The 27,729-nt window shown below is 43.8% G+C and overlaps 1 protein-coding gene across 9 annotated transcripts in view; it reads left to right on the forward strand.

Annotated features, from left to right (window-relative positions):
• The first annotated feature begins 1,940 nt into the window (after positions 1 to 1,940).
• The window catches only part of LOC138744162 (arginyl-tRNA--protein transferase 1), a 101,640-nt gene continuing 75,851 nt past the window's right edge, over positions 1,941 to 27,729 (forward strand). For 4 of the 9 annotated variants that reach the window (XM_069899826.1, XM_069899828.1, XM_069899833.1 and 1 more), the window contains exons 1-7: positions 3,361 to 3,541; positions 11,770 to 11,833; positions 13,610 to 13,672; positions 16,143 to 16,243; positions 16,596 to 16,838; positions 20,541 to 20,791; positions 27,435 to 27,563. In XM_069899826.1, the coding sequence (XP_069755927.1) occupies positions 3,445 to 3,541; positions 11,770 to 11,833; positions 13,610 to 13,672; positions 16,143 to 16,243; positions 16,596 to 16,838; positions 20,541 to 20,791; positions 27,435 to 27,563 (948 nt within the window). In that variant the 5' untranslated portion in view covers positions 3,361 to 3,444. Of the gene's footprint in view, positions 2,101 to 3,360; positions 3,542 to 11,769; positions 11,834 to 13,609; positions 13,673 to 16,142; positions 16,244 to 16,595; positions 16,839 to 20,540; positions 20,792 to 27,434; positions 27,564 to 27,729 lie in introns of those variants that run through there. The other 5 variants (XM_069899827.1, XM_069899834.1, XM_069899835.1 and 2 more) reach the window with 5 other exon arrangements.

Raw genomic sequence — 27,729 nt, forward strand, 5'->3', positions numbered from 1 at the left:
CCACAATAGGACACAGACTCCAGGGAGCAGCATCCAGTGCAGGACACCAGAAATGCAAAGAACACCTTCCATGGAGAAGCTGAAGCCTGGGAGATAACCCTCCAGGGAAAATGACCAACGAGGGACCCACACAGGCTGCTGTATTGGAAGTTTGGACCTGGAGCTCAGACTGCCAATGGATTGAATTGGCTTATGTGCGGCTGCAGAGATCGTGAGAGCTCTGGATATGAATCCACAGGCATTCATTGTCATGAATCCACAGACATTCATTGCCTTTTGCTTCTCTTATTATTAGGGGTGCCAGGCAATGGTCATGGTGACACTGACTTACAGCAGACAAAAGTTGAAGTATACCATGTATATTCCATTTTTATTTATTACGACAATAAAACCTTGAACCTTACAGGAGCAATAGGAAAAGTTTGTTGCCACAATAGATGTGTCAGGTGGACTGGGGCAAATTTGAAATCATGAAAAAGGAACTGTAGGAGACAAAAGTATTGGAACAATGCCAGAGAAGGTAGAGTATTGAAGAGGAAGCACAAACCCATAGAAGCAGTGAGGGATTGAACAAACTTGAAATGTTGTGGCTGTGGCAATGTCTTAGTTGGGATATTATCCAGGAACAGAACAGTGGAAACCACAGTAGAACTGTGAGAGAGACTCATGTAAGCTCCATCATGGAGAGGAGGAAAACCTCTTCAAAGTGGGTCTGTCATTAAGAGAATCTGCAGTGGAGCCATGGTAGACAACTGCAATAACAAGTGCAGATCAGCAGTGTGATGGAATATTCTTCATTTGCCCGAATGAGTCATGCTCGAATTAGACAGAGGATAGGTGCTCCACAAAACAATCTCCTAGTGTATGTCCAGTCTTTCTGATATAGAGGACACAATTTTTGACATGCTCTGTAAGTGATATCACAAGTGATTCTTCACCTTGGAAGGACTGTTTGGGGTCCTGAATGGTGGTGAGGAAGGTGTGGACACCAGTGTCACAGGGTAGTTACTGAAGGAGCGATTAGCAGGAAGAAGTGAGTGGACAGGAGAGTCACAGAGGGTGCGATCTCTCCAGAAAAGAGAGGGTACATGTGTCTGGAGGTGGGAAATTATGGAGGATAATGTGTTGCATACAGAGGCTAGTGAGGACAAGGTTGGTTCTAGTGATGGAGGGGGCCAAGGCAGACACGTGGGTCGTAGAGGGGAACCCACATCTCTTGAAGGACATCTCATGGGTCCTGGAAGACTTCATCCTGGGTGCAGATGTGACAGAGGAATAAAAAGGAACAGAATCCTTCCGCAGGACAGGGTGTGAAGAAGTGTAGCTGAGCTCAGTGGGAGGTGGTGGGCTTGTACAAAATATTTATATTGACCATCTCCTTCCTTTCCGTGCCTCTATTCAGGTGCTTATGTGCTTTTCTGCCCGTACCTGGACGGTGCCCAGTTGAGGCCTGAAACGTTGGGTTTTTAAAAAAAAACTTTGCCGCCAATGTCTGTGCCTTTTCACCCCTTGTTTTCAGGCTACGACTCCTTTGGGACTGAAGTTAAGGACCCCCCCCCCCCCCCTCACCGCGAAGCAGTCGTTTACTTCCATACTTCTCCCGACTGCATTTTTCTTTTAAATCATGATTTGTCTGTTGACCCCTCCCCCCCATCTGTTGTGGGTTCTCCCCCCCATCTGTTGTGGGTTCTCCCCCCCTCCCCCCCATCTGTTGTGGGTTCACCCCCCCTCCCCCCCATCTGTTGTGGGTTCTCCCCCCCCCATCTGTTGTGGGTTCTCCCCCCCATCTGTTGTGGGTTCTCCCCCCCATCTGTTGTGGGTTCTCCCCCCCTCCCCCCCATCTGTTGTGGGTTCTCCCCCCCATCTGTTGTGGGTTCACCCCCCCTCCCCCCCATCTGTTGTGGCCGTCGGGCTGTGCACTCTTTCTGGGCTGGGTGGCGTCGACCTTCCTTCCATGTGACTGGCATCCCCTCCCCCTGTCTGGCAGGTGACCGGCTGCACACCCTCTCCGCGGAATGCACTCCATCGTGGAGTACAAAGGCCTGAAGTCGGACTATCGCTGCGGCTACTGCAGCCTGGCGAACGGAAAGGCGGCCGTGGGTAAGTCCGTGCGCGCTGGGAAGCCCTCGACTTGGTGACCGGGGCTGGCGAGTCGCTGCAGACCCCCCACCCCCGCCGACTCAGGCTCCCCTCCACTGCTCGCTTCGGGCTCCAGCCGCCGGCCGGCCAAGTGTCATCCGCCTCGCGTTCCCTGCGAAGGCCTCAATGGTCTGAACAGGGCCTGGGCTCCGCGGGTGGGGCCGACGGGGCCTTTCCGGTGGGCGCGGCCGTCTTTCCGCCCCGCCGATTGGTGGGGGCCTGACCCCCCCCCCCGCCGATTGGTGGGCGCCTGACCCCCCCCCCCGCCGATTGGTGGGCGCCTGACCCCCCCCCCCCCGCCGATTGGTGGGCGCCTGACCCCCCCCCCCGCCGATTGGTGGGCGCCTGACCTCCCCGCCGATTGGTGGGCGCGGCCGTCTTTCCGCCCCGACGATTGGTGGGCGCCTGACCCCCCCCCGCCGATTGGTGGGCGCCTGACCCCCCCCCCCCGCCGATTGGTGGGCGCCTGACCCCCCCCCCCCCGCCGATTGGTGGGCGCCTGACCTCCCCGCCGATTGGTGGGCGCCTGACCTCCCCGCCGATTGGTGGGCGCCTGACCTCCCCGCCGATTGGTGGGCGCCTGACCTCCCCGCCGATTGGTGGGCGCCTGACCTCCCCGCCGATTGGTGGGCGCCTGACCTCCCCGCCGATTGGTGGACGCCTGACCTCCCCGCCGATTGGTGGGCGCCTGACCTCCCCGCCGATTGGTGGGCGCCTGACCTCCCCGCCGATTGGTGGGCGCCTGACCTCCCCGCCGATTGGTGGGCGCCTGACCTCCCCGCCGATTGGTGGGCGCCTGACCTCCCCGCCGATTGGTGGGCGCCTGACCTCCCCGCCGATTGGTGGGCGCCTGACCTCCCCGCCGATTGGTGGGCGCCTGACCTCCCCGCCGATTGGTGGGCGCCTGACCTCCCCGCCGATTGGTGGGCGCCTGACCTCCCCGCCGATTGGTGGGCGCCTGACCTCCCCGCCGATTGGTGGGCGCCTGACCTCCCCGCCGATTGGTGGGCGCCTGACCTCCCCGCCGATTGGTGGGCGCCTGACCTCCCCGCCGATTGGTGGGCGCCTGACCTCCCCGCCGATTGGTGGGCGCCTGACCTCCCCGCCGATTGGTGGGCGCCTGACCTCCCCGCCGATTGGTGGGCGCCTGACCTCCCCGCCGATTGGTGGGCGCCTGACCTCCCCGCCGATTGGTGGGCGCCTGACCTCCCCGCCGATTGGTGGGCGCCTGACCTCCCCGCCGATTGGGCGCGGCCGCCTGGTGGGTGGGCGGGGTCCGCTCGTTCCGCCCCGCTGTGGAGGATCATGGCCGCCAGCGCTGCGACTATCCTGGAGTACTTCCCCGAGGAGGAAGGGTACATGTGTGGTTACTGCAAGGACACTTCCAGTAACTACTCGAACGGTAAGGGGAAGGCCGTCAGCGCGGCGATGCGGAGGGGTGCGGCGAGAGGTGGTCCCCGTTCGGGGGGGCTGGGTCAAGGCCCAGTGAGTTCAGCAAGAGGCCGGGAATGGGCTGCTCCTCGCTCTCACGCTCTTCTGCAGCTTGGGGTCACCAAGTCTGGCAAAGCTCTGGGGTGCAAGTGTGGATTTGGGGGTTGTTTATTGTATTTATAATAGCCTCATCGAGCTATCATTCAACACAAAACGGGCAACGTCAAAGCATCATGCTCAGCTGGTCATTTATACAGCAGTGGAACAGAATCCACCCCCCCAGGACGAGGTAACTGGGAGATGGTACAAAATCTTTACATTGTCTAGCTCCTTTCCTCCTTCCTCGCACCTCTTTATTCAGACACCTACGTGCTTTTCTGCTTGTACCTTGATGGGGCTCAGTGCGGGCCTGAAACGTTGGTGCGTGGGAAAATGTTGGCAGTCCTCTGAACAAAAAGGTGAAAGGGGGGGGGGGCACCATCCCAAAGGCAGGAGGTGATAGTTGGAGGAGGGGGGGAGGGCGGAGCAGCAGGCAGGGGGAGGAGGGATGGCGAGGTGAAAAGAGAGGGAAGGGGCAGAGAGCTGAGGGAAAGATGGGGTGGGGGGGGGGTGGAGGAGAGCAGGTTAGCAGAAACCAGGGAAGTCTGTGTTAATGCCATCTGGGTTGGAGAGTGGCTAGACAGAAAAATCAGTTCTCCAATTTTCAGGTGGTCTTGATGGGTTAGTACAGAGGCCAAGGATAGATGGGTGAGTGGGATGCAGAACTGAAATGGCTAGCCATTGAGAGGTCCTTGCCACTGGTGCTGACAAAGCCAAGGTGCTCAGCAAAACATTCTCCCAGTGTCCAATATAGAGAAGGCCACAAAGGGAGTACCGGATGCAGCCAATCGGGTAGATACATAAGTGAAGTGTTACTTCACTTGAAAGGCCTGTTTGGGGTCCCAGTCTTCCGTTGAGGTAGGAGGTGTGGGCGCAACCGTGGCATCTCCTGTGGCCACAGGGGAACGTGCCAGAGGAGGATGATGATTGGTAGGGAGGGTTGAGTGCACAAGAGAGTCACTGAGAAAGCAGTCCCTACAGAAAGCAGAGAGGGGAAGATGTGTCCGGTAGTGAGATCCTGTCGTAAGTGCCAGAAATACCAAACGATGCGGTGTTAGTTGAGGATAGGTTGATAGAGATTATCTGAAATGTTTGCTTTATTCCACAAACGTGGCTTCCCCTCTACCACCATCAACTTAGCCCTCACCTGCATCTCCTCCATTTCCTGCTCCTCTGTCCCCAGACACAGGGTTCCCCTTGACCTTACCTACCATCCCGCTAGCTTCTGCGTCCAACACATTATCCTCCTGAATTTCCAGCATTTACAACAGGATCTCACTACCAGAGACATCTTTCCCCTCTACCTGGTGTCAGGTAGAGGAGAAGATGTTTCTCCTACTAGATACTACTATATCCTACCATTAGACAAATTCCCCTCTCCGCCTTCTGCAGGGACTGCTCCCTATGTGTCTCCCTTGTCCACTCCTCACTATCCACCAATCTGTTGCAGTCACAGGATACAATCCCTGTGATCGCAGGAAATGCTCCACTTGCACCCACACCTTCTCCCTCACTACCATTTGGGGCGCCAAATAGTCTTTCGAAGTGAAGCAACATTTCACATGTGAATCTTCATCCAGTGCTCTTGTGGTCTCCTCTGCATCAGAGAGACTGGACGCAGACTGGGATATCACTTTATTGAGCTCCTTGGCTCTGCCGCAATAACATGGATAACCCAGAGGTCACCCATTTCAATTTTCCATACCATTCCCTTGCTGACATGTCTATCATGGTATCGTGCACTGCCAGACTGAGACCACCTGCAAATTGGAAGAACAACACCTCATCTTCCGACTGGGCATCCTCCAACCAAAAGGCATTAATTTTGACTTCTCTAGCTTTTGTTTAACCCCCTCCCCCTTTCTTCCTCCATCGCCTTTTCCTACCTCTTACGTTATTTTACACAGCCACTGTCTTCCAGGAAATTATTCCAAATTTCCTGGAACACAGTCTGTGTAAAAAGATTAGAACTAGGATAAGGACTCATTTCCATTCTGAAATTTTACCTCCTCAATCCATAGTTATTTGCACAGATTGCTTGCAGTCTAAACTGAACTGTGGCGATCTGTAAGCAATAGGAGTCTTTAAATACTGCACTTCAGGTATTCTGTCTAAAATTGAGATGTGATGCAGATATTTGGAGTTTTAGTTGTTCCTGTGTGAATGGCAACTCCTTGAAGGTAGGGAGACACCAGAAAGGAAAAATCACGCAAGTTCTATGTTTTAAAAAAAAGTCTCTCCATTCTGTCCCCTTTCGTGTACAAACGTGATAAATTCCCACCTCGATTCTTATCATCCTTTCATTGGTCTGGATTCCTCTCCTAGCCAGAGTTGTCTGAATTCTGAAACTCTTGAGTTTTCCTGCTTTTGGCTTATTCTTTGAAAAAGGGCTCAGGCTTGAAATATCAGCAATATATCTTTGTCTCCTAAAGATGCTGAAAAGACTGGCTGAGTACCTCCAGCATTTCGGTGTGTTTTTACATTTTTACCTCTCCTCCCCCCTCTGCCTTTCGTAGGGACTGTTCCCTCTGTGACTCCCACATGCACTCATCCCTCCAGACCCCAACCCCGGCACCTTTCCCTGTTGTCGTAGGAGGTGCCATACTTGTGTCCACACCTCCTCACTCAACACAGTCCGGGGCCCCAAATGGGCCTTTCAAGTGAAGAAACACTTCACTTGTGTATCTGCAGGATTGATTTGCTGCAATCAGTTCTCCCTTTGTGGGCTTCTCTACATCAGGCAGACTGGGAGGCCACTTTCTGAGCATCTAAGCTCTATCAGAACCAGTGAGTGGGACCTCCCAGTGGCCAACCATTTCAGTTCTGCAGCCCACTCCCATTCTCACATGTCTGTATGTGGCCTCATGTACTATCCCACCAAGACCACTCTTAAATTGGAGAAACGATACCTGATTTTCTGTCTGGGCACTCTCCAGCCAGATGGCATTAACCTTGACTTCTTTGGTTTCTGCTAACCTGCTCTCATTTCCCTCCTCCCATCTTTCCCTTGGTTCTCTTTTCACCTACCCATCCCTCCTCTCCTTGTTTGCTCCTGTGCCCTCCCTCCACCACCTATATTATCTCCTGCCTTTAGAACCATGTTCATTTTCCCCCACACCTCCCATTTTACCTTTTTGTAGATGTTTCAGCAGTTGTCTGAACATTTATCTTTGCTATATAAAGGACACTATTTGACCAGCTGTGTTTCTCCAGCATCGTATTTTTACTTCAACCATGGTGTCTGCAGACATTTGTGTTTTATAAAATGGACAATATTGGAAATACTCAAAGGTCAGACTGCACATGTTGGCAGAGAAACAATTCATGTTTCAGGGATTAAGAATAGTCAAAACAGCTGTTAGAGTTGGTAGGCTTGTAATAGGTTTTAATTGCTAATACAGGTACACAATCCTTTATCCGGACATCTAAAATCCAGAAAACTCCAAAATCTGGCAAGTGGGGAGAGAGACAGCAGCGCGAGTCGGGCGGGCGAGGGGGAGAGACCGGCAGGGCGGGCGAGGGGGAGAGACCGGCAGGGCGGGCGAGGGGGAGAGACCGGCAGGGCGGGCGAGGGGGAGAGACCGGCAGGGCGGGCGAGGGGGAGAGACCGGCAGGGCGGGCGAGGGGGAGAGACCGGCAGGGCGGGCGAGGGGGAGAGACCGGCAGGGCGGGCGAGGGGGAGAGACCGGCAGGGCGGGCGAGGGGGAGAGACCGGCAGGGCGGGCGAGGGGGAGAGACCGGCAGGGCGGGCGAGGGGGAGAGACCGGCAGGGCGGGCGAGGGGGAGAGACCGGCAGGGCGGGCGAGGGGGAGAGACCGGCAGGGCGGGCGAGGGGGAGAGACCGGCAGGGCGGGCGAGGGGGAGAGACCGGCAGGGCGGGCGAGGGGGAGAGACCGGCAGGGCGGGCGAGGGGGAGAGACCGGCAGGGCGGGCGAGGGGGAGAGACCGGCAGGGCGGGCGAGGGGGAGAGACCGGCAGGGCGGGCGAGGGGGAGAGACCGGCAGGGCGGGCGAGGGGGAGAGACCGGCAGGGCGGGCGAGGGGGAGAGACCGGCAGGGCGGGCGAGGGGGAGAGACCGGCAGGGCGGGCGAGGGGGAGAGACCGGCAGGGCGGGCGAGGGGGAGAGACCGGCAGGGCGGGCGAGGGGGAGAGACCGGCAGGGCGGGCGAGGGGGAGAGACCGGCAGGGCGGGCGAGGGGGAGAGACCGGCAGGGCGGGCGAGGGGGAGAGACCGGCAGGGCGGGCGAGGGGGAGAGACCGGCAGGGCGGGCGAGGGCCCATTCGGATGGGCAAGGGGGTTGGGGGAGATGGCAGCATGACTGGAAGCGGGTGGGGATGGATACGGCAGCACAATTCGGGTGGGCTTAAATCTGGCTTTCCAAAATCCGAAATTCGGAACACACTGTCCCCCAATGATTCCGGATAAAGGATTGTTTACCTGTATATCTCATGAGATGGAGACAAATAGTTCCAAAAAAGAAATGAGGCAAAGATTGACTTTGTGAAAGTGAGGGCAGGATGAAAATGAGCAAAGTTATAAAACTTGAGTTCTGCATAATCTGCAAGGAGTCCATTCTGTTTTTTTTCAATTCCTCCGATAATGACTCTGAAATGTTTCTTTCTTTCTGAACTGTGGTTTCCTCTGTACCTTTGTTAACAAAGCCCTTGACTACATCTCATCATTTCCTGTTTCTTCAACCCCTCTCTGAGTAGAACAAACCTTTCATCTTTACTATCCTCCCTTTTGGCACTTCACAGCAAGCATTCTCTTTGTGACTTAATGATCCACTTCTCCTTTCCCACCAACCTCCTCTCTCACTAACCCTAACCCTATTCTGACTTTCAACCAAAGATAATGCAACACTTGTCCTTGCACCTCTTCCCATCTCCAGGGACCCAAACAGTCTTTCTAGATGAAGCAGTGATTAACTTGTATTTTTTCCATTCTTGTATTTGTTGTTCAGTGTTGGTTGTCTCAGCATTGAGGAAACCAAATACAGAATGAGTAATTGCTTTGCCAAACGAACACCTCCATTCATTCTGCAGGAACGACTCTGGTTTTTCTCTCACCTTCTACTTCCAATTTCCTTCTCTCATTTTCACTCTGACCTTTTGGTGTGGTCACCTTTTGGTGACACACAGATCCAACAAAGCAAGAGGTGCAGCATCTCATCTTTGGGCACAGAGCAGTCTTCTGGATTAAATTTTGATTTCTACAACTCTACAACTCAGTCAACTCTAATCTCTCTGTATCAGTTCATTTTTGCTTTTTTTTCTCAGTTGAGAACATTTTCAACTTGACATTCTCACATCATCCTGCTCTTCATTTTTGTTTGTTTCCTTCTGCTCCCTTTCATGCATTGACCTAAAAATCTCTTTGTAGCTTATTCCTATGGTCACCCCAGTTTTGCCCAAAAAAGCTTCTTTTGTCTTCCTTTCAGTTCCGCCGAGATGTCTCTGACGTGAAACGTTAACTCTGACTCTCCTCCATTGGATACAGCCTGACCTGCAGTGTATTTTCATTTTTCTCCCATTTTGTTTTCAATTGATAATCAACTGCAGTTTTGATTTTTCTTCAAGGTTATCGCATTCATTGATGGAAATTGATACCTCAGATCTTGTTTTTATGAGCTTGGATAAATGAGTATGGAACACTACTTCAGTAATTAAATGTGATATCTAATTGCGTGGTATTTGTCAGTAGTTTGCTAACATTGTCCTCCTCTGCTTCAAGGTGGATTAATTTGTCTTTTAAATGCAATGAAGGGTTCAACACATTAATATTGTGTGGAAAACTAGGTTAGGATAAGTTTTGAATTGATAATTTTATGGGGGAATTTTGATATTTCTTGTTAACACAAAATAATGTGTGTGAGGAGAATACCTTCTGCTATCAAGAGATGTGAGGATTGGTAGATTAATTTGCCAATGTAAATTAATCTCAAAGGTAGCGGACATAGCTAGATTCATCACAGGCTCCAAAATCCCATCATTGAAGAAGATGATGAGAGACACTGCCTCAAGAAAACAGCCAACATTATATCTCCCTGGCCACAATCTCTTCTCGGTGCTATTTTTATGAGAAGATAGTGTTCAAGAACAGTTTCTTTCCAACTGCTATCAGGCTTTCCGGACTGCTGCAACATCGAAAAAGGGCTGTCGACCCTCTTTGTCTTGCACTATGGTAACTTAATATTAATTTCTTTTGTACTCATCTCTTTAATCTATACTATTGCAATTGTTTTTTTTCATGAAGTACCTGTATAGCTGCATCAAGTAAGAATGTTGGTGTACGTGGACATTGATAAAGAGTTTATTGTCATATACATGGTGCAATGTGCAGGTGAATGGTAGAATCTGGGCATAATTGCTGAGTTGCCAAGGAGTGTTAAAATTAAATGGAATTAATGTAAATGGATGGTTTAATTTCCCCAATATTGATTGGGATTTTCTTAGTGCAAGAGAATTAGATGGGACCAAATTTGTTTGGTGCACTCAGGAAGGTTTCTTAAAGCAGCATGCAGATTAGTCCAAACAAGGAAGGGGTCATGCAAGGCCCTGTATTAGAAAATGAGCCTGGCCAAGTGATCAAAGTTTCAGTGGAGGAGCATTTTGGGAATAGTGATCATAGCTCCTTAAATTTCAAGCTCGTTATGAAAAAGAATAAGCTGGACCTTGTGGGGAAAATGCAAAATTGGGGGAGAAAGACAAATTATGGCCTTATTTGAAGCTTGGAGAAGTTGATTGGGAGCAGAGGTTCATTCTTCATATTCTCTATTTTGAGAGCAAGAAAAAGATGGTCCTTTGAAGAAGATTTAGCTGTATGCCCTTAAGGGCCTGGTGGGATGTATCCCACATGACATGCTGAAAAAAAGCTGTTTAAATGCAGAAGTCCTTTTCTTCTGGAAACAAAAGGCATTTTCGGATGGCCAAAATTTCCGCTTGTAAAGCCGCATATTATGGCCACTTGAATGCACAGGAGGTGTCTGCGAGGCTAACTTTGTAACCCTCCTCCAAGATGGATAATCGCCTCAGCACAGAGCCCCCCACCCCGGCCATCTAAATGTAGCTGCCTGAAAGCGGCTGCATTCGGGATGACAGTCAGCTGGCGAGCGCCTGACAGCTCCTCTCCCAGCTGCCCCTTCCCCCGGTGCGGGACATCAGGGCAGGGGCAGCCGGCGTAGGCTGTCAGTGCGGGGACTGAGAATCATGACTTATCGAAACCTCTCACCTTTTAAGTTTAGTGGGATTTTGTGTGCGGGCGTAAGCCCCATACTCCCTCACTGGCCGCCCCAGCCCCGTACTCCCCCACCGGGGGATGTCCCCGCGCTGATAGCCCTCACCAGCTGTCCCAGCGCTGACAGCCCTCACCAGCTGTCCCAGCGCTGACAGCCAGCCATCCCAAAATCCCAAATATGACAGCCCAAAGGGATAGGAGCCGGAGTGGGCTCAGATGTGCATCCAGTACAGCTGTCCCTTCAGGTGGCCAGCGCTGCACTTTTAGTGCTGCCACCTGAACGGCATTTCAAAGGGTCGCTTCCTCCTCTTCAGGCGCATTCTTAGCGGAGAATCCACCTGAAGAAGCCTACAGAATAGAGTGCAAATTAAGAATCTGTCCTTGCTGGAGAACTGTGTTAAATTGACAGCATTGCCCTTCAGAATGAATAGCCATACTTTGGAGAGTTCAGAAGAGATTTTCGAGAATGGTGCAATTAACCAGAATCTTCACTTGTATTACAATGGTTCTTCTAAGAGCAGAAGACACTTAATTAGGGTGTTCAAATTGCAAATGGTTTTCATTCAGCAACAAGGAAAAACTCTTCATTGGAGAAATATCTCTACAGCTTTGGAATAAAAGCTGGTTAATGAGATCAGGCATTACTAAAGATGGGTCAAATTGTGCATTATTTTATGATTCCATTCCTTATGCCTTAGTTAACTAGATCTTGCTTACCAGCTTTTGCCATTATGCTAAATTTGTAAATTGTCTGAGAACTCTTAATAGTGCACAGATACCTCTCTATTTTGGTACAGTATATCATTATAGCTGTTCAGTATTTGGAGAGATTCAGAAGAAATTTGAATGTATCTTTGTTGTAGGTATGTGGGCTCATACTATGACTGTTCAAGACTATCAGGATCTAATTGACCGTGGTTGGAGGAGGCAAGTATTTTTTCTTTTAACATGTCACTCAGATAACCACAAACTAGAAGCCAAAAAATGCACATCCATGTCATTTGAAGAACTTGTGAAGAAACAAAATAATGAGCTTTGATATGTACTTTCTTATGAACTCTTGAAAGTAACAGGAAATATGGCAACCACTTTGTACAATTTAGAGTCACATCAAGAAAAATAACTTCTGATTACCTTTGTTAATGTTGCTTGAAGCCTACATGGTTAAATCCAAGTAAAGGGAAGATACTACACAGTGAATGGTAGGGATCTGGAGAGTGTTGAAGAGCAGAGTGATTTAGGAGTACAAGTACATAGGAACTTGGAAGTGGTGTCAAAGGCAGATAGGGTGGCACATTAGCCATCATTTATTGAGTACAGAAGTTAGGAGGTTGTGCTACAGTCGTATAGGATGCTGGTAAGTTTTAGTCACCATGCTTTCGGAAAGAAGTCGAGCTGTAGAGGGTGCTGAGAAGATTTACATGGATATTGCCAGGACTCGGGGGCTTGAGCTATGGGGAGAGGCTGAGCAGACTAGGGCTTTGACCCTTGGAGCATAAGAGAGTGAGGGGTGACCTCATTAGAGTTGTGTAAAATCATGAGAGGGATAGATTCAGTAGGGGAATCTGTAGCCAAAGAACATCAGTTTAAGATGGGTGTGGGGAGGAACCTGAGGGATAATGTATTTTTACACAGAGTTGAGGGTGTATGGAACGGGCTGCTGGAGGAGATGGTTGAGGCAGGCACTATTGCAATGTTTTAGAAAAAATTAGAAAAAAGACCATGGGAAAAAGCGATGGTGGACCTGTCCTCCCAGAGTTCCATGCAGCAACAAAAGGGCTGCATGCATGGAACATTTGTAGAGAAGTTTCAGCTGCATAGAATTCTGGGAGGCTAGGTCCGCCATTGCTTTTCTTCCCATGATCTTTATAAATTTTGTGCTGTTTAAAAATTGTCTGCTATTGCTATTTATGTTCCTCTCTCTCTCTCTCCTCTCCTCTCTCTCTCTCTCTCTCTCTCTCTCTCTCTCTCTCTCCCCTGCTGTGACTTTCCCATGGCAAAGTTTATACATTCTTAATCTTTTCTTCCTTCACTTTTCTGTACTCGTGCAAAAACTTGGGTCATTTCAATCCCACAATGCAATTACCTGTTTCACACTTGCCTGATTGCAACGCTGGCGTCTGCAGATGCCAGGGATTGTTCTCGGGGGTTTCGGCGTGAGACAACGTTATCTGATGCCAGCGTTGAGCTGATTTTGCTTTCACACTATCACTTTAAAGGCCAATTGGCAGTTAATTCCTGGGATCACTTGCATGTGTGATAGGGCTCTCAAAAATCGTGTTTTTTTACCTCTTTGCAAAACCACATGATTTTCAGAGCCTAAACATCTGCCCCTTTAAAACAATTGTCTATTTATTCCATTACATCAGTCCAATTAAGTTCTTTCCAAAGCAGTTCCACTGTCACTGCAAAGTCACTACAGACTTGTAGGCTCCACTTTCGGCATAGCTCTTGCATTTTTAATGAGGTGGCTTTTGTGAATTGTTAATATCTCTTTGTGAAGTGTTACTGAGATGTCCCTATTATGATACCTATACTCCATAATCTATACCTTTTATTAAAGACATATTTTATCCTAATTTTATTAACCCATTTTGTACAATCATCATTGCGTGGTGAGCCAGATATTTAATTCAAACCATAATCCATATTTGAATTTAATTTACAATAATGTTCTCATATGCAATCTTTAATCATTTTCAGGAGTGGCATGTATGTTTATAAGCCCGTAATGAATCGAACATGTTGCCCTCAGTATACAATAAGGTAAGGATTATGTTTGATGTCAGGTAACCAGATTCCTTCCATGTTAGACAATTTTTCCTTGTAATTTTTAGTTTGTGTTTGGAGAAATATCTGACGTCAACTGGGGAAGCATCAATCAAATGGAGCGTAAGCAGGTGGAAACTCAAAAAACTATAGATACTGGAAAATGGAGCCAAAATAAAGAACCTGTTGAAGGGCAGGAAGGAATTGATGTTTCTGCACGTTCTACCAGCAGTTTATTTTCTTTCCTTGACAGGAGGTGTTATCACAATACAATGAAAAGTTAGTTCAGAAGGTTAAGGTTATTCATGGAGAAGTTGCAAACTGATTTTGAAATTGGTTGTGTGGGATGAAACTGAGAGTGGTAGTGGAGGGTTGTTTCTAAGACTGGAGGCCTGTGACTTGTGGTGTGCTTCAGGGATCTGTGTTGGGACCATTGTTGTGTTTTGTCTATATCAATGACCTGGATGATAATTGGATCAGCTGATGACACAAAAATAGGAGGTGTTGTGGATAGAGAGGAAAATTTTCAAAGCTTGCAGAGGCATCTGGACCAACTGGGCCAAAAAAAGGCAGATAGAGTTTAATTCAGACAAGTGTGAGGTGGTGGATTTTGGAAGGGAAAACCAAGGTAGGGCATGCACAGCAAATGCTCGGGCACTGAGGAGTGCGGAAGAGCAATGTGATCTGGGAATACAGTTACATTGTTCCCTGAAGGGTTGTAAAGAAAGCTTTTAGGATTTTCTGTTGAAGTTGTTTAAGACATTGGTGAGGCCAAATTTGGAATATTGTGTGCATTTCTGGTCACCTGACTACAGGAAGGATATCAATAAGATTGAAAGAATACAGAGAAGATTTACTGGGATGTTGCTGGGTCTTCTGCAGTTGAGTTACAGGGAAGGATTAAGCAGGTTAGGATTTTATTCCTTGGAGCAAAGAAGAATGAGGGGAGATTTGTTAGAGGTTTACAAGATATAGACAGTGGATGTGAGTAGGCTTTTTCCACTTAGATTGGGGGAGGTTATAGTTTTAAGCAGAGATGGGAAAGGTTTAGATGGAACGTGAGGAGAAAGTTCTTCATTCAGAATGGTGGGAGTGTGGAATGAACTACCATCTGATGTGAATGCAGGCTCGATCTTGAATTGTAAGAATAAATTGGATAGATACATGGATGGGAAAGGTCTGCAGGGTTATGGAATGGAAACAGGTCAATGGGATTAGTGGAATAATGGTCAGCACAAACTAGAAGGGCTGATAACAGGTTGCTGTCGCTCAAAACATTCCTGGATAAAATGTTCCTTGGGTGGGGAGGGGTGGGGGGAAGAAAGATTGGAGGAGGAGTGAGGTGTTGTGGCAGTATTGAGTATGGAGTATATTGTGAGTCAGAAAATGTCCTGGAACAATTGAACATGGAATCACCTATCAGTGAAAATGGATCAATAAAACGTAGATGCTGGAAAGATGATTGCTTAGAATTAAGAAATGGAGGAGATGCAAATTCTCTATTCTCTGCCAACTTGTTGAAGGGCATATTTCCAGAGAAATTCTGAAATATTCAAACGCTATAGTGGGAATGTTGAGGAATTACAACCAAGTTACCATTAACATAAAGGATAAAGAGGAGATGGTTTCAGAAATGCATTCAGTAGAACTTTCTTGATAGGTGTGCTTCAAGAAGGAATCAAACATGAGAATGAACTCAGAATGAAACCAAATGGAAATGCGGCTTGTGGTAAATGAATCATCACCAAAGAAGAAGATATTGCTGGAATCTTAACAAAGAAGCATCCAATTAAAATTCTAGATGGACTTTGCATAGATTAATCACCTGTTTCAAATGTGTCAAGTAAAGAACAGAGAAAAAGTTGCAGGGACCCTGGCTGTAATCTTGGAAGCATCTATAGATGTGTGTGTGTGTTTGGCACTTTAGGGTTGGAATGATGCATTTTCAATCCTGGTTCAAAAACAAAATACTTGCACAGACTGGTCACATTTCTCTCTTGTGGTAGAGAATGTGGAAATACTGGGAACATGTGGTGTTTTTGAGAGATTGCTATTGGAACTGTGTAATCATTTTTCTTGTAATGAATAGAATCTTAGTTAAAACTTCATTTTAATTCTTTTAAAAATCTGTCCCAAATCTGGAGGAGTTTCTTTACAATTATCTAGCATTTATAGTGAAAAGTTGAATTAATATTTTGAAGTGTGAGCATTTCCACTTCCATAGAACATGTACCGACTTCCATAGAACATGTTATGATTAATGGTGTAATAGCTGTTGCACTTTAAATTCAAACAAATTTGTTTTTATCATTTACTATCAGATGTACATATTTAATCTTCATGTAATGATTTTGATGAGGCTGTATATGTAAATGAGCTGTACAAGAACACAGGCATGTATGGATAAAAATGCTTCCAATTTTGATATTCAATAGGAAAACCAAAATTTACATTTTTATCTTTCGAGATGTCGTATTTTGGAGTTTAAACTTACAAAGTCCTCAAAGAAAGTATTAAAGAAAATGACACGTTTCCTTTCCAAAGGAGAAGGAGCAAATGAAAGTGGTGGTGAGCATCTACTACTATGTTGTTTCGAACTGCTAGTTTGTACTCAAACTAGCTTGTCTTTCATATTATTTGGTTGACATTTAGTATTGTTTCCTACTTCCCAATCTGTATTACAAACTTAGCTTCAATTTCATCCCTTTTTAAATGTCTGTTAGATGATGTCCATAGATTCTCTTCTGTTAACTTTTTCAATGACATTATCTACCTATGTTGCCACTTTCAAGGATCTATGGCACTTCAAGGTCTTGTTCTTCATAACTCTTAGACAACATGATACATTGTATCTGTTTATTCTTTTTGAACTAATCGAAGTCCACATTGCAATTATATTTTGTCTTATGTAATGAAATAGAACCTATGGATTCCATCAATGAAGATACTGGAATTGATCATCCATCTGCAACATGTCTGTCAGAAGTTGATATTGATCTGGAGAAACCTTTGAAGATTGTGAGCCTTGAAGAAATGCCCAATTCTACTGAAGTGGCTGAGAATCCTCAAATAGACTGTGCTGTTGATACCAGGGACCAGAGTCAAAAACATTCATCCACAGAGGCTAATGCTTCCACTGGCTCATTTCACTGTTTTAAACCAGGTACATTTTAAGAATTTATTGAAAGTAGGATCTTCAATGTAATGTTCTTAGGAAAAAAATGACTAGCTGTTGATATCTGAATGTCGTTGACTATTACGAAACTGACCAAAACCATTCAACATGTCACCTCATTAACAATTGGCGGATCTTCTGTTGATCCCAAATGCCTGGTCTCGGGCCAAGTCATTTGTTTTGCTGAAGCCACCAGCACAGTCTTCCGCTGGGAGCTCTGTGCACGCAGCAAATGTCTCCAGTTTGGCAACATACTGAATTTGCAGAAGCACTTTGATAACATGGTGAGATTCTGGGCCTGAGTGAGCCAAAAGTATGAACAAGACCACATATATCTTTGATATTCAGCATTCAAGAATGATAAGAACCAGTTTGAAAACGAAACAAATTAAATTTTTTATTACCAAGGTATTGTTAAATCATTAAAATGATTACTTGCCTTTCTCACAACAGCTGATCTGTCATCTAGTTGAGTTAGGCCTCCTGTGCCGGGTTTAGGCATTGGAAGGGGCTTCAGTATATTTATATGGAAACTCTTGTTAATTGTAGAGGATTACTCAGGGAGCTGCATGTGATGGCAGAAGATGTCATTGTTGGCTTGTGGTGGAATTTAGCATTTATGTGGATAATATTGGCAAAGGACAAAGTTCCACTCTTTTTAAATGAAAAAGCTTCCTGGTTTTTTCTTTAGATAGCTAAGATATAATTTATAGAGCTTTAAGAAGGAATTAAGAATTTAACTAGTGCTGGATTATGTATCTGTGCATAAATCATGAAACTCCTTTGAAATATTGAAAGTATAGAATATTCCACTTTAACATCTCATGCAAAATGACCAGTTTATTTCCTTCTTCCCAGTACAAACCATATATATGTGCAAGATTCATAGTTTTCAATACACTGGTATCACCAGAGGGTGGCAGTGCGGTATAGCAATTTTGTCCACATTTGGAACCTGAAAGAAATGCGGGATTGCTGTACATTTTTGAATGTCAAAGGTAAAAGTGGATTTTGTGGTTCTTGCTTTGCTTACTCCTGTAGGCAAAATTCTTGTATCTTGTCAGAACAGGATAAGAGAAGGGACGTTACGTGTTGATGCTAGTTTTGTGTATTTGTTTGGATCTGTTGTCATGTGACCAAGTTGCCTTAAACTTGCTAGTATTTTACTTTTTCATTCGGATGATAAGATGATATCAATGCCAAATTAAGAGATTTGATAGAGGTTTACAAGATAATTGAAAGGTATAGACGGAGTGGGTGTGAGTAGGCCTTTCGCACTTAGATTGGGGGAGATCAATACGAGAGGTCATAGTTTTAAGCTGAAAAGGGAAAAGTTTAGGGGGAACATTAGGGGAAAGTTCTTCACTCAGAGTGGTGGGAATGTGGAATGAGCTGACCTCCAGACGATTGGAGTCAGGGGAATTGTATTGGCATGGATTGAGGATTGGTTAACTGACAGAAGACAGAGAGTGGGATAAATGGGTGTTTTCTGATTGGCAAACAGTAGCAAGTGGGGGGCCACAGGGGTCGGTGCTGGGCCTGCAGCTGTTCACCATTTACATTGTTGATTTGGGAGAGGGGACAGAGTGTCGTGCGGGGACTGGAACAGGACAAGCTGGCAAGCTTGTGGAAAACCCCATTTGGAAGATGGGTTGTGAGTGCTTTGTTCAGCCTGTTCAAAGCCCTTGTGGTTCAGACAAGAGGAGAGGACTGGCTGACTAATGTTTCACTTGAATTAAGAGAAACAAAAAGGAACTCTCTTGTGACCTGGAAGAAGGAGATGATCATCTGGAGAACCCTGAGGGGGCAAGTTTCTTCGGCAAGACACTGAAGTGGCTGATTACAAAGGAATCAGTTGTGGGTGTCCAGCGTCCAACAAATCTCTCTCTGAAAACCGACAAGAACCTTCCTGAGCGATAACCATGTACCTTTCAAGCACCAAAGCCTGGTGAACTTTATAAATGTTAAATTCTGTGCACAGTCTAAGAATTGCCTGCAACCAATGAACTTGGAGGAATGAGAAGCGAGATGGACTGTGAATCAAAGAACTTTTCTGAACTTACACATTGCGCTTAGAATTAGAAGGGGGTTTAGTTAGGTTTGTTAAGTCAATAGTGATACGTTAGTTTGATTCTGTTTTCATGTTTAAAGATAATTAAAAGTAACTTTTGTTTAAGTAACCATTTGTTTTGGTGAATATCTATTGCTGCTGGGTTTTGGGGTCCTGTAGGCTTGTAACAATAGTAATTGGACTAAATGATTACTGCCCAGTGTCACTGATCTCGACGATCATGAAGTGCTTTGAGCGACAGGTAATGGAACATATCAAGTCACACCTTCCATTGTCATTTGACCTGTTCCAGTTTGCCTACCATCCAAATTGGTTTACAGAGGATGCCACAGCCTTGTCCCTCCCCCTAGAGAACAATGCCTGATATGCCAGACTTCAGCTCGGCATTCAGCAAGATCATATCTCAGAGGCTCAACACTCTTCTCTGCAACTGGATTCTGGACTGCTTACCAAAATGACCAGGTTGCTAAAACCTCATGCCCCATCACTCCGAGCACGAGTACACCTCCGGGCTGTGCGCTCAGCCAGCATCTCCTCATGCTGCCAACTCGCAACCGCGCTGCCAGATTCCGTTCATTTCACTTGAGGCTGGTACAACAGTTGCTGGTCTCATCAGTGTCAATGACAAGTCGGCTTCGAGGAAGTTGGGAGACTCATAAAATAAATTGAGATCAACCTGAGTCTCCACATTGTCATGCCAAAGGAGAGGTTTGTGGAATTCAGACGGATGAAGATTGATCACTATTCACTGCACATGAATGCTTCTGTCGTGGAGAGCACGGAGTTCCATGCTGTGCTTGTGAAGGACATCCTGGACCCACAACATCACCGAAGTGCTAGCAAGGCGCAGAATCACTTGTACTTTCTAAGCAGCTTGAGGAGCACAATTGAGAGTATCTGACTGAATCATTGTTGTGTATGGTCGTTGCAAATCATCGTACTGGAAGCCAAGACAGAGGATCATCTAAACGACCAGTACGATCACTGGGGTCTGCCTTTCATCTATTGATGAAGTTTACTGGAAACATTGCATAAATAGGGTTCAAAGAATTATGGTGGACTCTTTCCATCCAAGCACATCTTTGCCATCAAGGAGGGCAAAGTGCTTATAATTGGAGATTTTAATTTTCGTTCAAGGATGGCCACAAAATAGAATAGCTTACGCAGTTATAGGGTGTACAAGATTAAAAGATTTAATGAGTTGGCATTCAGTAATAGTAAACCTATGATCAAATTTGCTCTGGTGACTGAGAAGTTTAAGGAATTATTTTGTCAAAATTTGGCTTTGAAACTTGGTTTGACTTTAAAGAAGGTAAACTCGTTCCCTTACATCGTTCGTTATCAGTTTGGAACTGTTCACAGTTCTCAATCTCTCGACACTGAAGTTTTCGTTGTTGCTTGGGCGTTAAAAGTGAGATAGGGTAGGGATTATTTCATTGCATTATTTCTTATGCTCCAAGTATTGACTTAGAAAGTTGGCATTTAAGATGAACTTGGATGTGTTGATTTGTTTTATTTAAGTTTGTGTTTGGTTCGATTCAAATAGTAAAGTGAAACTGCATGTATTTTTATTATGATACAATCTGTCCTGTTTGTTTTTGTAACAAAAAAAAAACAAGGTCAAGGAGCCGATCCAAATAAACCACCATGCCGCAAAGCAAAAGATATTCGGAGGGAGAGGAAATTGAAAAAGCTGCTTCAGAAACAGCAACAAACTGAAATGTCTAATGTCCCCCAAAACCAAGAAGCCGATGGTGATGCTCCAGATACTCTTCTCTTGCCACATCGTAGCAAACGACCAAATCAACCAAAGTCATTAGAAGAATTTATTTCTGCATCTTTATCTTCAGATGCAGTGCATCACTTCGAGGTACCTTTTCAATATAAACATGATTACTCATGTTGGGCCTTTATTCGATTTAATATTCTTGTACTAATTACAATTATGTGCTTTCCTGATATCTTTGTTTTAATATTTAAATACTTGAATAGATATTGATTACATTTGATCACATTTCCAATCTATCTTAAAAAAAATACAAATCTATAAAGCACCGACGTTCTTTTTTTTTCATTTCATCTCATTTTTTTCCAGTTCTTTTCCGAATGACTTTCATCCAAAAGGTTTAAATTCACAAGCTTTTTGCTACAGATCCAAAAAAAAAATAGAATTGACCTTTTGGAGTGAATTATTTTAAACTATATTGGCTGACCATCCAAAATTATGATGAATAATTCTGTGTTTAAAATTTCAAATGCCTCTTTCATAAAATCATCCCAAATTGGGGAAAAGATAATGTTGCTGTTGGTATTTGGTAATGGTGCTAAACTGCAAGAACAACACCTTTGATGTCTACACTTAACATAATGCCCAAGTAAAACTAAAGCTCTGTTGTTTGTACATGATACATATCCATGTCTCATTTTGATGCATATTCATGTGTTATTATTTAGAAGCTTCTTAAACCAGGGGTTCCCAACCTTTTTGTTCTTCTGTACCCCTTGGGCACCCCTAAAAATTAAGGATTAAATAAAATGACAATGTGCAATCTGACTGCAGATTACAACACTATGTATTGTTCAGTAGTGGTTATTCTCTCAGACCCAATGTACCCCCTGAAAAGTACAAATGTACCACTGGGGGTACATGTACCCCAGGTTGGGAACCCCTGTCTTAAGCACTAGTCTTCCATTACCAGCAGTCTTCTAGTCTGTTTAATAAAAAATCAACTAGCCCTGTACATCTTGAATGTCTTTTTCTCCACTCACCTCCCCCCCTCAACTTTGACTATGAACACATGTCATTCAGTATGTGACACTTGCATATGAGGGAAAAGTTATTTTGATTGTCTATACTGTATATCCCTTTGATTTTATAAATTTCTATTAGTTTTAAGAAGCTTCCAGATAGTCACATGAACATTATAAGGAATCGAGGGGCATGCATCATGTGCAAGGAGCAGAGTTTTAGTTTAATATGGGCACCATGCAGACATGGTGGGCTGAAAAACCTGTTCCTGTACTGAACTGTTCAATGATCTACTTTCAACTGATTTTAATTTCAGTTAAGACTTATTTGTTTGAAGGAATTGTGTGGAAGAGAGAGCCCAACTGCATAGACAATATGTTAAAATTAAATCTATTTTAAAATTTAATATAGAGATAACAGGCCCTTCTGGCCCACACTGCCCAAATACACCCATATAACCAATTCACCGACAAACCTCTAGGCCTTTGGAATGTGCTAGGAAACCCATGTCAACACAGGGTGAGCATACAGACAGTGCTGGATTCTAACCTGGTTTACTGGTGCTGCAATGGTGTGCTAACCACCACGCTAATTGTGCCACCCAAAAGTTGATCAAACACACAGAAATGCTGGAGGAACTCAGCTGGTCTCGCAGTTTCCATAGGAGGTAAGGCTACATTACCGACATTTCAGGCCTGAGGCCTTCTTGAAGAAGGGATTAGGCATGAACGTCAGTTGGTATATATCTTTATCAAGCATGGACACTAGATGACCTGCTGAGTTCCTCCAGTATTTCTGTGGTTACCTTGAAAAAGGGCTCAGGCCTGAAATGTATCTTTACTTCCTGTGGATACTGTGCAACCTGCTGAGTGCCTCCAGCATTTGAGTTTTTACTACAATCACTGAATCTGCACACCCCACCTTAAAGCAGATGGGTTGTTACTTTCAATATTCTTTTTGAATGTGTATTTATCATCTGCAAAGTCTACCATTTTCTGAGATGAAGTAATCAATACTTTTGTCATTCTTGTAACAAAGCCTACTGTATTTTTTAATTGCCTGTTTTTTAATTGTCCACTTTAACTTCCTTATTTTGGCCACTGGGTGTCTCTAAATCCTTCAGTGTTCTCTTGCACCAGACCACTGCGATTTTTCTCCCTTTCTGTACCTCATTCTATCTATATTTTGACTGTTGATGTCAATTTATTTGCTGATATTGACAATATTTGTCATATCAATTGCATTTACTCACCAAACCTTGTGAAATCCTTGATATCTCAACTCTATTTTTGAGGCTGGACTTTTGGGGAATAGAACAATGCAGTACGGGAATCGCTGTCCCCAATGTCAATCTCTTTTGCCTGTCATGATCCATACCCTTGATTCCCTGTATGTGCCTATCTAGAAGCCTCTTAAATGCTACTATTGTGTCTGCTTCCACCACAACTGCTAGCCCATTCCAAACACCTATTGCTCCCTCTGTGTGGGTGGGAAGAAATTCCCAGCCTGCTTTAAACATTCAAACTCTTGCTGAAAATGCATGTCGTTTAGTATTTGACATTTATTCCATGGGCAAAAGATCCTCACTATTTATCCTATTTTTATCTCATAATTTTGAACTTCTATCAGGTCTTCCCTTAGCCTGTCATGGTTCAGAAAAAAATACCTTTTTATAGCTCATAATTTATAATCCAGGCAGCATCCAAGAAATCTCTTCTGCAGCCTTTCCAAAACTCTCTACACACTTCCTGAAATGGGGTGACCGGAATCAGACATTTTGGTGTCTGCAGCGTGGCACCCACATTTTGGTGACAGACATTAGGCTGCCAAACATTTTAACGGGGAAAAAAAAGCCAAGATTTTTTGTAGCCTTAGGAAATTTTGGCGCCAACCCAAATAATAAATATAAAATTATAAATCTTATTAATTCATTAATTAATTTTATTGAAAATTGTTTGTTATAAAATTATTAAGGATTTTATCACACCACTTTTTCCTACCAAGAATCACTTCTGTTGCAAGTTTCGTAACTGAAACTATCTGGAATTTCAAGGTTGAGCAAATTTGTTGGATTGCGAGGTGCCTGATGCATTTTATTGTGCTGCCTTCTTTTGTCCTTTTCAAGGAATGAGGATGCAGAATGGCTCCTTGGATGCCTGTCACACATCTGCCAAACGTTGATTAAGAAGCGTGGAAGTAGCTTCTAAAGTTTCTTGAGCCCCGGTGCTTCAAGTTGGTTTTTAATCTGTGCTACTTTGACTGATACTTCACAAATCACTTCACATTTTTTCATATGGATTCGTCCTTTGCATGTATTCTTATTTTTGCACTCCCTAAACAAAATCAAATCATCTCACTTACTGCCCTTGTCAAAAATATAAAGATAACCGTTAAAGGGGGGGGGGGGGGAATTTCTCTTTGCCTCTATTACTTAAAATGCCAGCCTAAATATTAAAAAAACCGGATGATGATCCAAGACACTAAAGTTACTGTCAAATGCACTGTGAGACAACTCAAACACAAATAAGTCCATCAACTGAAAGAGTACATAATTTTACATATCACTCTATAAGCACTTAAATCATGATGAATCCCATGAACCTCAATGATTATTGGTATAATAAGTGAATAACCTAACTGTGCTAAAATGTCCACTGCCACACTGTGAGTGGTAAAATGTCCGGTGCAAATTGTGGAGATCAAAATGTCCTATGCCCCCAGAATCGCACACTTCAAGTGCAACCTAACCAGTGTTTTATGTTGCTGCAACATGAATTTATTGTTCTTGTATTCGATGTCAAACCCATTGAGGTCATATGTGGAAAGGTGATTTTTATAAGAGGACTGAAACTGATGCTGTGGCTCAACTCATTCATACTGACATTGCCTTCCTGAACTCGTCTTATTTGCCTGTGTTTGACCCATATAATCCCTATAAGCCAGTCCTATCAATATATAATTGTAATATCACTTCCTCTTGGCAGCTTGTACTTCACACCCACCACTCTCTGTATGGAAAAGGTTACTCTCAGCTTCTCTTTAAATTTTTCACCTCTCATCTTTAATCTTTGCCCTCTTGTTTTTGACGGTCTTACCTTGTCTATGTCTCTCATAATGTTACATTCCTTCATAGGGTCACCTCTCAGCTTCCTTGCTCCAAAGGGGAAAAAGTCCCAACTTTTCCAACTCCACCTCCTTATAAACCCTCTAGTTTATGTACATCTTTGTGAATCTTCTCTATGACATTTTCTGCAAGCTTAATGACATTCTTGTGGTTCCAATTATAGCAAATGTTTTGATAAATGTCTCAGTTCCCAATAATATAAAGACAAAATTCTGAACCTTTTCTAAATAATTATCAGTGTATCTAGTGAATGTATTCATGCCTACTTTGTACATCTGCAGTTGCTTGTGAAAAAGATTTCTCAAACTTTCGGAATTGTTATTTGAAGCTTTTCTACAAATACTTGAAGGCCAGAATTTGTTTATGAACTTGCCAGCATTGATAAAAATATTTTAAATAAGATAAAAGCCCATTTATAAATAAGTTTCTTTCACTCACTAAATCAATCATGGGAAATGTTAAGATGACAGCACACAAATGTAGCAGTCCATTGTCCTTTTCTTGCAACCCATTTATCATAGATGGTCAGCTGAACAATTTATGCCCTTTTGCTATTCATTGGAGTGGAACTAGTTCTATTTGAAGCATAAATAAAGAATTCAGATGCACATTATGACATTGATGTTCAGAGTTTCAGTTTTATTCTTGAGCTTGGAGCATGTTCCTCTTTTTTGCCCATTGTTTTATTTCCAATGAGTTTGACAACCAAAAGATTAATAAAAAGTTTACAAGAATATTGAGGAAGAATGGATGGTTTGTGTTTTATCAAAATATTCAATTTAATGGTTCCTTGCCTTTTTGTTAATTTCATGCTTTTTCTAAATAGGTTGTGAATAACAGTATGCTAACGTTCACATACAGTGTATTTATTTCTAAAACATCCTTTTATAATGGGATCCTGAAGGGTGACCTGAGAGCTATTTGAAATTAAGAGGTTTATAGTGATTGTCTTTTTCTCCAGGTTAGTGTAGCCTAAAATGAAAGGGCATAGATTTAAAAGAGAACCGAAAGGCAACTTTTCCATACAGAAGGGTATGTGGAATCAGCTGCTTGGGGAAGTGATAGAAGTGGGTTCAAAAAACATTTAAAAGATACATGGAAGATAAAAAAAAACTTTTGAAGTGCAGTCAAATGAGACTTGTTTGGATGGCATGGATGAATTGGGCTAAAGGGCCTGTTTCCATGCTATACAGGTCTGATTACAGTAAAAGCCCTGGTATCCGGCACCTATGTATATTGGTAGATGGGATAAGTATATTTTACGGTTGCTTGAGACATACTCTTACAATGCCTAACTAATACATCTGTGTTAAAAATAAACAGTTTAAAAGACAAAAATACTATACAGTACTTGCGCTAAACAAAGTTCAATTCCATGAATATATAAAGCATTTTATTTCATTTTCAATCACATTCTCTGAAAACATTCAACCATTGCTACATCTGCAGGTTCCTCCCCCACCACGGAGCCACCTAAAAAACAAACAATAACATGATAGATAATTACCCCTCGCCTCCCCCAAGTTTATAGATAAACTCTGACCAGGGTGACTCTTACCAAGCAGAGATAAGGAGACACTTTTAAGAGAAACATCCCAACAGCGAGGGACATCAACTCGCTCTTCATCCTGGGCAATAGCATTGCTGTTTCACACAACAGCTGCTACAAGCAAAGCACAACCAAGGAACTCCACTGGCTGAATATTTGCTCCCATCTTCACCAAAGGTTTATGTGTTGCTTCAGAGAACATTTACCATTTTAAACTTGCGTATTTTTTTACCTATTATTTTATTCTTTTTTTTAAATAAGTTTATTTCCCTCATTTTTCTTTTGTTGGTTGCTTGATACTCCCAGTTGATTGAATTCCAGATGCCAGGGGTTTTACTGTATGAGTAATATTTATGTGGTGAAACTAAGATGTGGATGCTCTCAGAATGACAAAAGGTGAAAGATATATTTTCCAGAAGTTGTTGGATCAATAAATCAGATGAATTTTGGAGCATTATGCTGATAAACCAATTTGAAAAAAAATAATGAACAAAGAATCAAAAATTGCAAATCTTGCTCGCTATGACCATTAAGACCATTTTATGTTGATTTTTTTTTTCTTTTAGAATTTTTTATCATGGTAATGTAATGAAATCTACATGCTGAAACGTAAATATTAAAGAAAGTTTTGGTTGCGAATTGTGGCATTAGATACATCTCCACCAAAAGAATCAATTTTCTTAGTTTTTCAACTTTTACAAGTGGTTTCATTAACTAGTTGTTGATCTGTAAAATGTGAAACCAGAATTGTGAAATAAAAAAAATATAGAATTAATATTGAATGTTAAGGTATGAATTCAAGTTCTCCCTCTGAAGCATAACAATATTAGCATGTAATGATTTCTCAAACTGTTGGCATTCTGCAATAGTGAGACAAACTAATATTCATTGAGGGTCATTGTAAAGGAACTTTATTTTAGAATCGTCTTTAAAAATTTTATATGCATGATGTTTTATGGTAACTATGATATTGGATACTAGTGTATTTCAATTTTTATATCACAACTTGTATCTTTGATTTCATAACTGACTAATTTAGCTATTTCAGTCCTTGATTTTAATGATTTGTATTTTCTTCTTGCCTCCTGAAGGTGAGACTAGTGAGATCATCTCCACCAAATCCCCAGTTCAGAGCAACTTTTCAGGAATCCTACCAGGTCTATAAACAGTACCAGATGGCCATCCACAAGGATCCCCCTGATAAAGCAACTGAACAGCAGGTTAGAATTAGATGCACTTAATTCTTAAATTTTATAGGTAAAGCAACTAGGCCGGTGAAAGGATTGTCACTGGATTCAGAGGAAAATGTATTCATTGAAATATTTCTTCTCCTTTCCAATCTCAATAGGGTTTTACATTAATAGATAAATACCTTATAACTCTACC

This window comes from Narcine bancroftii, chromosome 10, assembly GCF_036971445.1.
Source record: "Narcine bancroftii isolate sNarBan1 chromosome 10, sNarBan1.hap1, whole genome shotgun sequence".
In the NCBI taxonomy this organism is placed as follows: Eukaryota; Metazoa; Chordata; class Chondrichthyes; order Torpediniformes; family Narcinidae; genus Narcine; species Narcine bancroftii.